The 17719-nt window shown below is 37.1% G+C and overlaps 1 protein-coding gene across 2 annotated transcripts in view; it reads right to left on the bottom strand.

Moving 5' to 3' along the window:
* The window catches only part of LOC108669814 (voltage-gated potassium channel subunit beta-2), a 106011-nt gene extending 89597 nt beyond the window's left edge, over window positions 1–16414 (bottom strand). For both annotated transcript variants that reach the window (XM_018157223.2, XM_018157224.2), the window contains exons 1-3: window positions 16160–16414; window positions 14936–15001; window positions 7863–7871 (exon numbers count right to left, since the gene is read on the bottom strand). In XM_018157223.2, coding sequence (XP_018012712.1) covers window positions 7863–7871; window positions 14936–15001; window positions 16160–16254 — 170 coding nt within the window. In that variant the 5' untranslated portion in view covers window positions 16255–16414. The remainder of the gene's footprint in view (window positions 1–7862; window positions 7872–14935; window positions 15002–16159) is intronic.
* Between the last annotated feature and the right edge of the window lie 1305 nt (window positions 16415–17719).

Below are 17719 nucleotides of genomic sequence, written 5' to 3' on the forward strand. Positions count from 1 at the left end.
TTATAATTTCACATTAGCTATGTTATTTATCGCATTCCATGTTATGCGCTACACAACACGCGCCATGTTGTGTGCTGCACAACACGCGCCATGTTGTGTGATGCACAACACGCGCCATGTTATATGATGCACAACACGCGCCATGTATGTGATGCACAACACGCGCCATGTTATGTGATGCACAACACGCGCCATGTTGTGTGATGCACAACACGCGCCATGTTGTGTGCTGCACAACAATAAATGTATGTGACGTACACAAGCATTTGTGCATAAATTATACATGAGCAAATTTCAAGTTACATGAATAACACAGCCTAATTTGTTAGGATTCGATGGACAATTGAAATAACTTTTTCAATCTCATACCACCATAGCCTTCAGGAACAATAAATAATTCATTTTCATATTTCTAAACGCACGAATATTCTTTTTTGTAGTCAAATACAAAAATTTGCTGAGAATGAAGTCAGTTCATCACAGAATTCTCAGCGTAGGCAAGTCGGGAAAAATTGTCTCATAGCTAAATATTCATGGCACACTGCAATATAATCATAATAATTAATCATCTGCGGTCAATAAATGATAGAACACATTTTCAGACAAAATAAGAAAATACACGTTTTCATTGAGTAATCAAAATCATTTAAAATACGATATTCAAAACCAGTTCGCTCTCGCTATCAAATTAGATCAGTAAGTGAGCAAAATCAATCGAGGATCAGCCGTTTTCCCTGACAGTAACGTTAATGTTAGTTGCGAATACCGTGGAGTTTTTACATGCAGGGTTAGCTGAAGGAAAATCAGGGTCCAATACACTCACCATAGAATATTACATAGCTATTACCTAGTACGCTCTTCTAATTAAGAAAGGCGCGATTATGAAAAATAAGAAAAAAGGTCATTACCAATCGAATCATTAAATATATCGCTTTAATCCTAGAAGAAACCCAATTTTTTTTGAGTGAAAAACGAAAATAGTTTTACGTGGATTCGCTTTCATATTATTTCAAAAGTGAAGTAAAATTCATTGAAGACTTTATACGCGCCGACATTTGGGAAGAAAGTTAATAAGTTTATCAATAGCGTTTCACGTTAAACGTTTTTGCAACGATTCACATCACGAGTGAGACCTAGCATGAGATTCATTTGTTCACAACTGAATATAATGGTATAAGAAAAATAAGTTTAGGTAAGAGTGAGCACAATATTTCTGTAGAGTACTCACCTTCCTTCATGGGAGTGTTTGTGGTGATACTCAGGGTAAGGCTGCAGAGTGGAGAACATCACTGCAGAGGAGGAGGGTGGACAGGGATTGGGAAAAGCGTTTTAGGTGCTGCAGCTTCGATGCTTTCTTGATAAAGTATTCAACCCAACAGTTCAACCGCCACACCAAAAATCAAGAAGGTGACACTCCAAGGGCCAAGAGAACTTCACACGCACTAAATTTTCAACATTAGAAAGGGATTTTGTCGTGTAGCATTGCTCGAGTTTCACACACGAGTTGCGGCAGAAAACACGTTGTTTATACTGTAGCTTCAGCTTCCATGTTTATGATAATCACGCATAAGAACGAAAACAAGGGCAGGGTATGATAAATGAGTAGTTCAGAGTACAAAAAAAGGTCCATAATATTGGTTTCAAACTAGAAATGTTAAATTTTCTTTCACACAATAAGGCACATGCTTCGTTTCGACTAAATAAGTTTAGACTTCACTTTACCAAAGTCAAATACACTTTTGTACCAAAATTCAAGTCATAAATTTTACATATTTGGAATGAATTTAAATGCATAAATAAGTGTGACTAAGGCCATTGTTCATAAAATGCATCATTCAGTTTTCGCAACACAGAAAATGCACTTGAAGGTATAAATCGCTTAAAGTATTTGTTTCAATAACAGGATGTGTTTCATGGGGCATTTGGGGAGCAGAATTGTAAGCTCTATCCACTCGATATCGACTTTTGCACATTAAAGAACGATTATATCACAATTAATTTCTCGCTTGAAAGAATGATTTCCCTCACTTTATCCCTCAAAAAGAACAGGAGTTATTTAGAATTTGACTATCTGCTGATTTTTCTAATTTTAGTTAATATAATTTTAGATACTTTAGTTCTGGAGCCCTACAATATCTATCACATCTACAGAGTACACTGTCAAAAGAAAGATTACAACGTTAAAAATATATATATAAGCTAAAGACAATAAGAAAACCTTCAAACAGATACCTGCGTCTCATAACCCGCAAAAAAACACACGCATTAAAATATTTCAAGTCTCCTGAACACACATGAAACTTGACGATCGGAAAGAAATTTACAAACAAGGCGTCGCCGTAACATTAAATATTATTCACATAAAAAATTTCGTCGTAAGTTTCAACAACGAAATTCTATTACTTCCTTCACGTCTTCCTCTAATTTCACAAGGCCTCTAGTATAGTGAACCATACTGAATTCAGTAAGATTCTTTTGTATACCAGTATACGGTACACTAGCGTCGCTTTTTATATTCCGTATATTTAATTGTAATTCATTAAATCGTGGTCAACAATTTAGGCATAATGAACTTCAATTTTCGGAACGTTTTATCTTTTTTTGTAGTTCAAGCATAGGTATATCAATGAATTTGCGACTCACTATATTATATAAATAAAAAATAGCTATCACTTTATATCACTTTAGTCTCGTCGCTTACCGCAATATTTAACCGCATTTCTCAATTTCATGTATAATAAGGCAGCGCATTAACGACGCTTGTTATTTAATCGCATTTCTCTATTTCATGTATAATAAGGCGGTGCAGTAGCTCTTTATTTAACCGCATTTCTCTATTTCATGTATAATAAGGACCGCATTTTTCTATTTCATGTATAATAAGGCGGTGCAGTAGCTCTTCATTTAACCGCATTTTTCTATTTCATGTATAATAAGGCAGTGCAGTGAGCAAGAGAAGTAATCTTCCTGCTGGTGTTGGCTGCGAGCCACACTCAGAGACGTTATCTCCTCTCGCCTTCTTTAACTCCGAATAAACTGTCGCAAGCTACAGCTTGTAAACAAGTGCAAGTGCAGGCTGAACTTGACTCGGGTTCAGAGTATCGGAGCTCTTACAAGGTGATTGTTATTTTTCTCTTTATGTTATTTTTATATTACTACAAGTAATTGGAGTAATTACTACGACATAGAGCAGCCGTTTATCCTGCCACATGAGGCAATCTCGTAACCAGACCAGGGCCTATACTTTCAAAAAAATTAAGAGATCGTAAGTTCGTTAGCCAATCATTGACGTCAGCCAGCCAAATCCACCAATCATAAACAAGAAAATAGAGCGTAAATACTTACGTTCACTTAGCGAGTTTTGAAAGTATGGCCCGGTCTCAAAGTATTACAATCGGGCAACTTCATCTCAAGATCCACGAAGAACTTAACAGGCTCCTCTATACCCGTTGACAAGAACGTCAAACTCAACGAGAACGTCACTCCCGCTGTGCTGGAGGAACCCACCAGCATCGTCATCTAGCAGTGGCCCGACGTCATGCGACCGACGATAGCTGAAGCCCTCATCTCTACGCATTGGACTCTGGCTATCCCATTTTATAACTACCGGAGCTTCCGAGCTTTGAGACTGTTTCAGAGTTATTTTCACAGTTCAAAATTTTTGTATTGTATCATATTTACATGTATAAAGTACTTATTTTCAGAAAAAATTTCATTATTCAATGCTTTCTATAAATTGAAAATCAATGTTGTCACATTTTCCACGTCTTTAATAAATTGAAATTACTTCTTAAAACCTGCATTTTGATCAACCAACGTCATCTGAAGAATCGTTGGAGCTTAAAAACTTTGAAAAAATAAATAAATAAATATATATGTATACCGTGCATTTTGTGTTTAAGGTAACGATGAATGAACAGAAAATGAAGTGAATTTCCAAAACTCGTAGGAACGTAGTGGCAACTCTACATGGCCACCGATAAGCAACAAATTAGGCATCACAAGCGCAATACTTTTTGAACTTTTCTTGGGCACTTCACTTTCCAAATTCTATTTTGCATTCACATAAAGAAAAAAGTCGCGCAAATTTTTCAGTTCTGACTTGTTACGTATCCAAACGATCTCACTCTTGATAACTTCTGGGCGGGCACAATCCAATACGCACACGAGTCTCGTGTACGAGTTACGATCATCGTATTAGCGCCGTATTATATCGCAACACGGGTGCATGAGTAACACATTTTAGGTGCCATGTTATGACACACTGCGCCCATGAAGCTGGTATACGGCACACTGCACTGCCCCTACGCTGGCACTGGGCACAGCTACGTATTATGACTCTCGAGTGGAGCAAAACCGTAACTGTTATGACGGTTTCGTGGACAAAAAAATACGATCTAAATTGGGCTGAGTGTCTGTCAGACGGTAAACGCTTCATGCGTATAAATAATCATCGAAATAAACATGAAGGGACAGCGTGACTGAACAAGCAAGCAAGGACTGACGACGAGGGAAGGAGAAGAGATGAGAGGGGTAATGCTGAAAACTTAAACCGTTTGAGCCTAAATTTATGGTAAAAGTATAGACATAACTTAGGCTGAAATGGATCAACGCAGAGGCAACTCCTTAGGAAAATGTAACGGATGATGGCTGGCTAGTAAGTTTCTAGCTGTTAGACTGAAGTTTTGGCCATTGATTTACCATCATATTGCACGTCAGGAACGTACCTAAATTACTTGTGAGCAAATCGGTAAATTAATTTTAATGATAAAATGAAGATTCGATTGGTCTATACCGCGTTATGCTGAGCAGACCGGCATCAGAGTATTTAAAAAGGAGCAGCTATAAAATTTTTCAGTGCAGTCTTATCTTTGTACAAATACAATATAAAGATATCAAAAATTAAAACCTAAAATCGGAGACAATATTTACAAACTTCTAAGTCACATTTACGACTAAATGATAGCTTATAGCTCATCCTCAAGACTCGTGCACAGAACGAGTTCCAGAAACGATGCCTCTAACTAAAACAAGAGAACGAAATGCAGTCGCAACGTTGAGCGCTCAACATGAAAGTGAAGTATTATATACTTTACATTATATTTTATATTTGTGCTCACTGCAGTTACTTTATTCCTCAAAGTCTAAGTATATCCTAGGTCATAGGGCACAAGGTCAAACCCATTACAGAGCCAAGATTGGGACCCTGCTAGCTGTCCTTGTAAGACCATCACTAGATGAATTCATGAGACAATGGACGACATTTAGCAAGTTCTTGCTCTAGTAGCGAGAACAAAACTTCGCTAAGATCAGGTCCGTCTGATACAACACTCGTGCAATTGCCGGGCTCGGCTTACAATTTCTGCACATGGAAATGTTGTTTCTAAATTCCTATAATTCTTTGGTTGTCAGATCACAAAGAGAATCCAATTCATCCTGGAATTTAGGAATTTATAGGCCGTGGTCGTTTTATGCATATGTGTACCAAACTCTCGTTAAACGCACTTAGTAACATATGAACTTGTAATCTTTCTCGACTTTCTCTAAGCTCGAATGCATAGAAAACTGCAGTTCTTTCAACTGGCAAGATGCAAGGTAATAAACTGTTAAAGATGACGCAAACTCTTGCAATGAAGCAATCGTCTAGTAAGCAATGAAATATCAATCGTTGAAATACTCCTCTCTAGAGATATTATTATATTGAGAAGAGTTTCCAGCAAAGCCAATCATCAGTCAGAGTGTTCAGAGCATTAGCCACTCGTGGAGGCGTAACTTTACTATTTCGAGCCTCGCGCGTGCGAGACTTCACATCAAAGAACAAGTTGAGAAATAAATTAGGAGCAGAATTCAATCCCGCGATTAGTGCTTCGTTGATGACTAACTATAATAAGAACGACGCTGAGGCGATTTTTAATCAAGTGATGCTAGTTTATCGCTATATCTCAAAGCAGCAGTTTGCTGGTGAAATTGAAATAGAGCAACACTGTTTGCTAGAGAAATTGAAATAGAGCAACACTGTTTGCTAGAGAAATTGGAATAGAGCAACACTGTTTGCTAGAGAAATTGAAATAGACCAATACTGTTTGCTAGAGAAATAAAATAGAGCAACACTGTTTGCTAGAGAAATTGAAATAGAGCAATACTGTTTGCTAGAGAAATAAAATAGAGCAATACTGTTTGCTAGAGAAATTGAAATAGAGCAATACTGTTTGCTAGAGAAATCGAAATAGAGCAATACTGTTTGCTAAAGAAATTGAAATAGAGCAATACTGTTTGTTAGAGTAATTGAAATAGAGCAATACTGTTTGCTAGAGAAATTGGAATACAGCAATACTGTTTGCTACAGACATTGAAATTGAGCAACACTGTTCGAAATTGCAATTGGAATAAATTTTGTAAAAATTGTAAATAAATAGTCGCTAATGCAACGAACGCGATAGAAGCAGGTGCAGCAACATGCTTTCTGGTACGTCATTTACTACGAGATGTGAATGTTAAGCAAGAAATTTGCAAGACGTCCTCGTAGCTCTTCAAGATCTTATTGCAAAATATTAACCATCATCAAACGTAATTTAATGTTAGAAACCATATTCATAAATATGTTCGAATGCACAATACGCAAAGGTCCTTCACAAATCCCGCTATTAACGTCAGCCAGAATTTACTCATCTAAGGTCTAAGTTTCTTTGCTGGCGCCGTGAGCCATAACGGAGATATTAGCCGATACGCGTAATGCTATTTCCTTGTATCATCAATACTCATCAGATACGTTACCCGTGTCGAGGTAATGTGCATCAAGTTACCGTCTGTGTGTTAACTAAAAACTAATATTTCTATTTAAAATATTAATTTATTACTAATAATATTAATATTATTTTTTATTGCTAATTTATTATTATTAATAATTATATTTAAAAGCCCACGTACGGATTGCGTGGCTATAATGATTAGAAATTTATATCTTGATCAGCAGTTGATAAGCTACCAACTGCAGAGAGAATGAATGGATGTTCAGCGAAACACAAAAAACAGTAAAACATATTGTATAATTTGTGCTGTGTAAAGATCAACATGGGTTATTTATTGTTCGAACGTTTAATTTCTGATTAGCAAAGAATCGCATTAAGAAAAGTAAAACAAATTGTCGATATCTTGCACAACTGTCAAGCATAAAAAACGTAACTACCTTATTTTTGTTCCGTCGGTTGATATGCAAACAACACAAAAGAATTATAGTAATAAAATTAATTTGACCCAATGTTAATGCGAATCGAAAGAAGAAACAATCGGCAGAAGTCGGACAGAAAGACTAATAGCAGTGAACGAAAATAAGCTCCATGCATTACGAAGCAATCCAAGACAATCATTCAAATGCCTTGTTAAGTCTCGCCACGACAACGAATTATAAACAAAAATAATTTCAAGATGGTGTCACGAGACACACGAAAGGTGAGGGTTTATAACTTGCGTTGTAAAATGAACGCCAACGAAGAAATCGAAGTTTACATTCAGACGTGCGAAAAGCCCACACGAGAATAGCAATTCGACTTTCTCATATTTTTCGATGTTTACTCAACGCTAGATTGACAATAAAATATTTTTTCTAATTCAAATCCGCTTTGGAATTCAAAAAGGTTGAACATTTGGAATCTCTTCGCGGATGAATTAATGTAAATTTCCCATCAGTGCAAATCATTCAGACAAAAAGAATATCCTTAATTATGGCAAAGAATGTCGGATTATTTCATTAGTTATTTTAAATGGTGACCTGGTTAATGAGGGAGCAGGACCACGCACATAACTCACTATCATCTCATGCAGAACCCGAAGATGAACGTCTACAGCATTCGTAGTTTACTTACAGTGACATTCTGCAAAGGAGGGAGCGTCTCATTAGAAAACATTCATGCAACGACTGCGCTCGGAGAAACTAGTAAGACTTTGGCCAAATAGCGATCAACTTTTTGCACTTGCGTGGGTCATCCCGACACAATATGGCTTGAAAAATATAGGAATCAGTGCAACGTGTAGAAAGTGATTCACTATTTGGACAATTTGGCCCATACATTCCTCTGAGTGAGGCTACCTCATACAGACGAACTGCTAGGAACTGCTATCACAGTCTTGGACCTAAAAATACTAGAACTTAAATACAAGCTCACTAGAAACCAGACTAGTAAGCCTCTACCACTATTTTGCATAGCGAAGTATTTCACTACGGCGCACCACTACGGTATCTAGAAAACAACATTGTTAATTGCTACAGCAAAACACTAAGACATTTGTGGACTATAGTAACTGAATACTGTGCACTACAGTTCCTGCTATACTAAATAAGTATTGTGAAAATGAAATTGTTTTCAGTATCAGCATAATATATATAATAAAAAAATGAAAATGCACGTATTAAGGTTTTATTGTTATATTTGAAAGCGTGGCATTTGAAAAAAAAATGAAAATCTGCATGGTAATTTTATAATGAAAAATCAGAAACAGGGGAGAAAATCACGTTTTCAGAGTTAATAAACAATCAAAGCTCACCCGTTTATTATTTAGCTCAAATAAACTGTCCCATCATGCGCGCAGAACATTTATAGCTACAATAGGCAAAACATGACGTTATTAAGTATTAAAATCACTTGTTTGCTTGAATCGCAAGTTAACCAGGAATTTAAAAGCAAAGAAAATACCACAAAAATTCACCATATCTTTATAAGAGAAAACGTTTCGGAGTCCAGCTCCATCGTCAGTTCAAAACACAAAATTCTGTTCAGAAAAAGTTCAGTCCTAGAAAATGAACAGAATTTTGTGTTTTGAACTGACGATGGAGCTGGACTCCGAAACGTTTTCTCTTATAAAGATATGGTGAATTTTTGTGGTATTTTCTTTGCTTTTAAATTCCTGATGACGTTATTAATTACGCTCATTAGTAACGATTGTCGAGTTCATTATTCAACAAATAATGATTGATGGCGTATGATTAAGACTGCGGGGAAGATCAGTTGAACAGGAAACTTGTAACTAAAGTAAGACCGAAGCTGGGTTCAAAAACAGGCGATTTCCCCCCCCCCCCAAAAAAAAACGCTGCAAATCAATCTAACAGCATTTTATTCAACGGGTTCACGAAGACACTATATATCCTTATTTTATAAAATAAAATAAGTTTACCTTTATTAACTTTTAAATTTTTTTAATAACTTTTAAAAAACTAATGAATTAATGACTTATCTCTCCGCGTTTATCATCTTTACAAATATCGTATTCGGAATATTAAACATCAATGATGCAATGACTCTGGTCAAATTCAAATCATGAAAACTCGTGCAAGTTCCTTGTTGCCACTAGCATCTAGAACATGTATATAGTTCGTGAATGTCGCCAGGGCAATTCCAACATTCGAATGTTTCAATTTCTAAACTGTAATGCATTTTGTAAACGAATGAGTAAGAGTCAGGACAGAAAATGCTCAGGAGATCTTATATAATATTAAATATAGGTCAAAATTCTTTTGATCTTATACAAGACCACATCCGACAAAGCATCACAGCCCCGATATAAAAGTTCTTCCATAAAAGACTTCTACTTGACTGATTTTGATCCAAAGTTAGAAACTCGTATTCTTCAGGGAGCAGAGGCGGCTTTAGGAGAGCCTACATGGCGAGCTCTCTTCCAAGTCGTACGTCTGGTCGAACGTTTTCGGCTTGTGCCGCAGTGCAGTTCTTTGAGGACGATGTTGTCGTACAGCTCAATAGTGCCCGGACGACCGCATGAAAACAATTCAACTTCCGGACCGGTGCAAATCGTGAAAAGAATTAAACTTATGGGAAGATGGGTAACTTTTTTTCCAAAATTTGACACAGTTCCAATTCAGTTCCATTTTTTATTTGGTTTGTTTCAATTTTGAACTACGCACAGAAAGCTCATCCCAATATGTCCTAATGAATATAATTGGACTAAATTGTGCGTCCCGGCGAGAGCGATTAAGTTAAAAAATTAATGGAAGGGCGGCACAAATTAATTATAAAGATCAATTTTGATAAGAGTTAAAACAACGCTCATCTTTTTGTAAGAGGAACAATATTTTCAAGTCCGAAAGCCAGAATGTGTATGCAAGGAGTCTCTCAATATTTCGAAACAAAGTTCAGGCCAGAGACTATAATAATGTTCAAAAGTTGCAAACAATTTTCAATGAAAATTTGGAAAGAATGAATATTTCTTAAGAGATAAGATTTTTCGAATTAATTCAGAGTGTAGCACGCGCTCCAAGAAAATCTGAAACTTCTTGCGAAAGACATTTATTCATAATTGATAACAGTTAATAATGTTATTTATTATGTTATGTTAATATTATTATTAGTAATAATGATAAAATAATCATAAATAAATGTTTAAGTGAAAACATATCAATAGTAAATCCGTCAACATTTATAGAACACTGTAAAATTGGATACAATTGAATAATAATACAAAAGGGTAGAATTAATATTCTCGTAGCTCTTCACTGCCGCAAGTAAGTCCAGCGTAAATTCCATTGACCTTCCCAGCAGCTGTAGACTCGAGCAAGATTAATCTCCAGTCAAGGACACAGTAAGCCTTGCTTCATCCCGCCACCAGGAATTAGCAAAGGCAACACCACAAATAGAGCTGACAGCAAACATAGTCAGCTCTTAGACATGGCGGGGGCAGAGTCAGCTCTTGGATATTAGGGTGGCAGAGTCAGCTGTTGGATTGGGCAAGGGCAGAGTTGGCTCTTGGATTTGAGGGTGGAAGAGTCATCGCTTGGAATTAGAGGTGGCAGAGTCAGCTCTTGGATTTGAGGGTGGCAGCGTCAGCTCTTGGAATTAAGGGGTGACAGAGTCAGCTCCGGGACTTTTAGAAAGCAGAGTCAGCACTAGGGGTTCGATGATGACAGTCAGCTCTAACAATTGGCGGGTGGCAGAGTCAGTTCTCGGAATCAGAGATGGAAAATTCAGCTCTCATAATCGGAGGTGGCTGAGTCAGCTCTTGCGTTTAGGGTTTGCCTCCTTCAAATTTGGGGGCAGGCATAAGGGAGGCTACAGCACCTCCGACGAGTCGTGTGACGTCACAACTTGAGTGGCTAGTGACAGCTGGCGCGTCACTAGCCACCGCTACTTGCCAAACTCAAAAAATAATGCAATTATTTACAGAATGGCAATGGAAAAGTGAAATTACACCTCTAGATATTAATGTAACGTGAGAAAGGAATCTAACAACGGGCGTGGTTTTCTTTATTGGCGGCGCGAGTTAGAAGGAAAACTAGTGTCTCTAAGGGGGACTTGTGTAGTTTTAGTTAATTAGATGTTGACGTCCAAGAGCGGGATGACAGACCGCGGTGCAACCGTGCGCAGAGAGAATGAAAAAAACACTTCACTGGTCAGAGAAATGCTTGGGCTGTTTTGCCATGGATATTTTTTGTGAGTTAATCACCATTTTGATTGGGAATAGAGCAATACCTATTAAAAAATTATAAGATAAATAAGAAAAAATAATAAGATGAAGAAATAGAGCATCATTTTTCCTGAACCTATTCACTGGGCGTTTTGACATTTCCGCAATAATTAATTACATTTATTAAAAATTGATTTTCTGTGTTTCTGCATATAAAATTTTTGTCACTTTATGATTTTCCATAAATCTTAGGGCCATCTTATTTTGCACATGCAAGCTGGGTATAATTTTTTATTCGACTTGATACTTTTCCGTGAGCAAGAAAAAAAACTACTTCAGCTACTGGTATGCTGATTTTACGCAGATTCTCGCACATAAAAAACACCAAATATTAGAGAAAAGTTTTATAATTTCTAACACTCATTTTTTATAATTAATAATAAGACATTGATCTTATAGAGAGAACTTACGTAAAGTTCGTTCAGCAAATACATATTTTAACGAAATTACGAGAGCATGTGTCTCATTCACAGAAGTTCTGCCAAGCTAGCAGCACGAATATTATTCAGAAAGTCGCTTAACTGATTTTTTTTTGCCAGCCAAATTATTCCATTTGCATGCAAGCTCTGACCAAGGCGTACGGCAGGGAAGACATATTCGATATGGAGACGCGAGCTACACGGTACGAAATATAATAAAAAATCTCTTATTAATTGAATCGCTTCCTGAAATTTGAGTTATTTTAGTTATCCAAGCCGAGAGTGAATACATGGAACGGTAAAAAAGCTAAGTGGCAACAATGCAGATGTGGTAGAGAACTATTCACGCAAAGCTTCCCATCTTCAAATAATGTATATTTCGTGACACGGTGAAACCAAAGGTTTATCACCTCGACTCCCCACTGGCTTCGAAGCCATTTCGATCTATTAATTCCTGCATAAATAGAAAGATTGCAAATCTTTTGATAAATAGAGACATGAAAAATACTTATAAACTACGAGATAGCAGCAGTTACGAATAACTTATAATGCTGACCAACGAGGCAGCAAACAATGACGGCATGAAACAGTTAAGCTTCCAAGGAGCACAGCCGCAAAGACGTAAATATCTTGGGGCCATACTTTCAAAACTCGCTAAGTGAACGTAAGTACTTACGTTCTATTTTCTTGTCTATGATTGGTGGATTTTGCTTGAAAGGCCGTCAATGATTGTCTGATGAACTATCGAACTCTTAACTTTTTTGAAAGTATGGGCCCTGAACTTGAGAGCCTTCGGCAAAGCCATGAAAATGATGAGGAATTTCAAGGGCCACTTGAATGTCTCACGAATACAGGGCAGTGGCCGGCGACTGCTGCAACTCAATTGAAATGCAGCGGGGGCCTGACTACAATGATGGCTGCGGAGGGCGGTCGGCCGCGGTGAGACGTTCCTCCACAGACCGCTTGCGAAATGGTTGTTGAACGACCGCCACTTAAAAAGGAATTAATTCCGCTATAATTAAGGACTGTATAGGCGCTAACTTTAATTAACTTCGCAGTACGTGATTACTGGTGGAACAAATTGTACGCAGTGAGACAGTTTCGTCATAAGGGAATACTTAAAAAAAATAATATGGAAGGAGAAAACTATGTTGAAATAATTGACTTATTTTTTTAAGTCGTATCGAATAGAGAGTACAGGCTGAACTCTTGTAAATTCAACACGCACGGAGAAAGTCAAGAAAGTTTTGTCGCATATCAACCGATATTTTTTTGGGACATAAAATCACGATGAAACACTACGGCGCATCTTAGACTGAAAGAATCCCCTTCGTCGCAAAAAGCTACACTGAACAGTCAAATAAGTAAAGCTTTAAGTACTTATCATTGTATACGAGCCAAATGCATCGGGCTAAATTAAGAGCAATGGTTGCTACGTCGTAATCAAATGAAGATGCTAACGGCGCGTGGCAAGAGAGAAATGTCTCTCAAATCATTGGACTCCATTCTTGCTCTTCGCAACAAATATAAATAACAAAACTATTCCAATTCATTTAAGCCTTTAAACCAAACGCAAACACTTCTTTGAAATCTCCAAATTTGTTCTTCACATTAAACATAAATTAAATCAAGTCTATGCATTAATATTGAACGTTTGGTGAAAATAAAATTCGATAGAGGTTGACGCATCCTAATAACATTTTTGTTGTAGCATCGTCTTGCGGTGACGGGGCAGTTTTTGTAACTTAGTGAAGAGGGAGGGTTTGGTCAGATACATGGCAAGATAGCGAAACAATTTTTCGTAAAAGCTGACGCTTTATTGCAGTACCAATTGAATTATTATCTGCGTTCTCCGAGAATCGGTATTATTCCGTAACTTTTTTCGAAGCAAACAGCCAGTTAATTATCCTAAAATTCTGATTTCATTTAAGATAATTTCCGCTTCCTCCCTTCCCACAACAAATTATAAGCATACTTGAATGCCATTAAAATCGTTAATATATAAAATAAATTACTTGCACACCAACGTATTAAAAACCATTAATCAATAAAACACGTAATCAGCACACCTGCTATAAAATAAAAACTCAAACAAATTTATCATTGACTTTTGGAAACTCGATAGAACTTAAACGCTGGTGAGTGGATGATAAGGACTTTTATCTAACAGCCAGGCGTGCGTCTTGGGATATTATATGAAGCGAGAGGAAAGCTTGGCCTTCGCCATTGGAAATTTTTGTATATTTTATGAAGAGAAGAGATAACTTGGCTTTCAGTAGTGTATATTATATGAAGCGAGGGGATATCGTGGCCTGTAGGATGGTATCTCAGATGAAGCGAGGAGGCGCGGCATTTACACTTGAATATTAGATGAAGCGAGGGGATAGCTTGGCCTAAACACTGGGATATCTGATGAAGCGAGGGGATAGCGTGGCCTCAACACTGGGATATCTGATGAAGCGAGGGGATAGCTTGGCCTCAACACTGGGATATCTGATGAAGCGAGGGGATAGCTTGACCTCAACACTGGGATATCTGATGAAGCGAGGGGATAGCTTGGCCTCAACACTGGGATATCTGATGAAGCGAGGGGATAGCTTGGCCTCAACATTAGGATATTTGATGAAGCCAGATTATAGCGTGGCATTTTCACTGGGATATTTATGAAGCGAGGGGTTAGCTTGGCCCTCACCATTGGATGTATGAAGCGAGGGGTTAGCTTGGCCCTCACCATTGATATTATATGAAGCGAAGGGTTAGCTTGGCCCTCACCATTGGATATTATATGAAGCGAGGAGTTAGCTTGGCCCTCACCATTGGATATTATATGAAGCGAGGGGTTAGCTTGGATTTCACCATTGGATATTATATGAAGCGAGGAGTTAGCTTGGCCCTCACCATTGGATATCATATGAAGCGAGGGGTTAGCTTGGCCCTCACCATTGATATTATATGAAGCGAGGGGTTAGCTTGGTTTCACCATTGGATATTATAAGAAGCCAGATTGTATAAGCGTGGTATTTTCACTGCACTGAACAGGAACTCACAAGGCGTGTCTCGGGTCATCCTTGGAGCCCGGGACGAATAGCTTGCTAATGTCCGAGTGACTCAGGCTCCAGGGAAGAGAAGATAACATACAATGAGAAACATATTTTGTCTGCTAAATAACAATAACAATATACTAATTAAGATATTGAGCAGTATAACGATATTAAGCACTATAAAGCGAAGTATTTAAAATTAAATGATAATTAGATAAAAAGTTAGAATATAAAAAAACAAGTCCATTTGAGAATGGTAAAAATAAATAAATATATTGCGGTCATTGGCTACTAGTAAAAAAGTATTGATTAATAAACATATAATTGTCAGCATTGATACTTGAAAATGAAACTGCTTTTGAATACAAAATATGTACAAAAAATTCCACTTTTCTCACTTTCGTAAATCTTCAAAGTGCCATTGTAAATTAACAACGGCAATCCTTCTGAATGGGAAAAATATGAGGAGGCATATTTGCTGTGGTTCAAAAGGAAGCTATGTAAGCAGTAGAATCAATTAAAAATCACGAGTAGGCGAACTAAAAAGTTTATAAACACATTTCAAATCTGGCACATAAAAATAAGTATTCTAAAGAAAAATACGCTCGATTTATTTCATGTATTTCACGGGCGTTCAGAATAAGATAAAACATGTAAATATTTTGAGCTCATCAACAGGATCTTTATTTCATGTATTTCACGGGCGTTCAGAATATGATAAAACATGTAAATATTATGAGCTCATCAACAGGATCTTGGATGAAGCTTTCGAGGCAAGAGAGACCGATATTTGATCCAAAAAGTTCACCAAAAATAAATCAATATGTTAAGCAAAATCATTCGAATCGTTATTTGATGCATCTTGAGTTTGAATCAAAAGTTCATAGCGAAATGAAAGAAAATGCCTGAGACTCTTCTATGATAGTTGATGCTTGCGAAACAGATTGCCTAAAATGCCTTAGACGGATTTACATTCATCCCAAACTTTACGTATATGATAAAATAACTTCGTTTGTTCATAGAAATTGTGGCAAAAAAAATCCGAAAAATTGACCTTTCATATCATATTTTTGTGATTAATTGTCGACTGATAAACTCAGTTCAGTTCACATGAGTTGAGCGCTAAAATCTTTCGGGAAATAATCCCAAAAATCAAGTGAGGTCTAATATTCTCAGGGTTCTGGTTAAGATACATCTTCAATTCTGTTTTTTTCTAAAAAAAAAACCAACCTGGGATCGTCATGAAAATCTGCAGGCGAGTACATCAGGTTCCTGATATCAGGTTGGCTGAGCCGAACCGAACCTCCCATAGCTGAGCTCAGCATCTTGGTGGTGAATGTGAACGCAGTGTCTGCACCTCACAGACCTCACAGTACACGGTAGTGTACACCTCACAGTGTACAATTTAGAGAATACCTCACAATAATTATACTTCACACAGTTATTGTATTCAATAATGTAACTATAATAATGTAACTTGGTGGTGGATGTGACAGTGTCTGCACCTCACAGTACACGGTAGTGTAAACCTCACAGTGTACAATTTAGAGAATACCTCACAATGATTATACTTCACACAGTTATTGTATTCAATAATGTAACTACAAAGGGTACCCTACATAAGCTCGAAGGTAATTCAATGACAATATAATTTAAATTATATAACTATCTAATTATTCTAATCCACAGACACAATCTCTTATGCGAAGTATGGTAGGATAATCTGAAAAGAGCGTCGTGGGAACATTTGTCTGGGGAATCTATTCACATTTTTAAAGGTTCACGAAAATGACTTGAACTTTGGAAATAAATAAAAATAAATAGTGCTTACTTCTTAAAGATGGTACTGGTAGGAATGCAAGGAAGTTACGTCAGAAACTGGGTAAAACATAAATTTGGGTAAAACAGTTTACACTCGCAGCAAAAACGTTTGAGTTACACAATCGGGTAAAATCTGTTTTAGAAATTAGATTAACACAAAAAACTTTGGAATTTTCACGCGCACTCGTAGTGTGAACGGAGTTACACGCATTAGCTCAATTCCTACGTTTCGTTAAACGGTATTTTTCGTGTTAGGGGAAAGTTTATCAAAGTACGTAGCCGGTAAGGTAAGTTCTGCGGGCAAACTTCTACGATCAGTAGAACTCAGGAGTCGAAAATCCTAAAGAACTTTGAAGTTCCCCACAAAAATGAATTCCAGGTGTTCACAAAATTTTTTCGTAAAATTCAAGATATTTCATACACAAAAATCAAATAAATGCCATCAACATCGAAATTACGAGTGACAACTTAATATATCGCCGTGCAAAACACTAATTTTCGTTGTAAAATGCTAATCTAATGTAAAATGCTAATCTTCATTGTAAAGAAAGAAAAGGGAAACTTTTCGCGCATCCGTAAAACTACAGGAATTCCTCTCGATGCGTAGGTATGACGAAGAAAAAGCCTATGGTAACAGACTTTCTAAACTTGATTACGAGTCTTTTAGGGATGCGAAATTCCGAGCCAAGGTACAAGCAATTTCGAGCATGCAAACTTAAAGAATCCAGAGAGCAGACCTGCATGCCTGCGCCGCGGCTCAAGGTAACGAGCTGATCTTATGTTACGGCTGCAGTGCTCTTCTTTATATGATTCTCGTACAATTTCATGAGAATAAGAAATTTGAAGATTTATCCTTGAGGCTAATATTCTGTTCGTGATACACGAATGATGGCATGTCACATGTTTAATACGTTGAATTTATTCTTTGACGCCATTTCACATCGAGTGAATCAAGAGATATAAATGGAT

This window comes from Hyalella azteca, unplaced genomic scaffold, assembly GCF_000764305.2.
Source record: "Hyalella azteca isolate HAZT.00-mixed unplaced genomic scaffold, Hazt_2.0.2 contig10992, whole genome shotgun sequence".
Taxonomy (NCBI): domain Eukaryota; kingdom Metazoa; phylum Arthropoda; class Malacostraca; order Amphipoda; family Hyalellidae; genus Hyalella; species Hyalella azteca.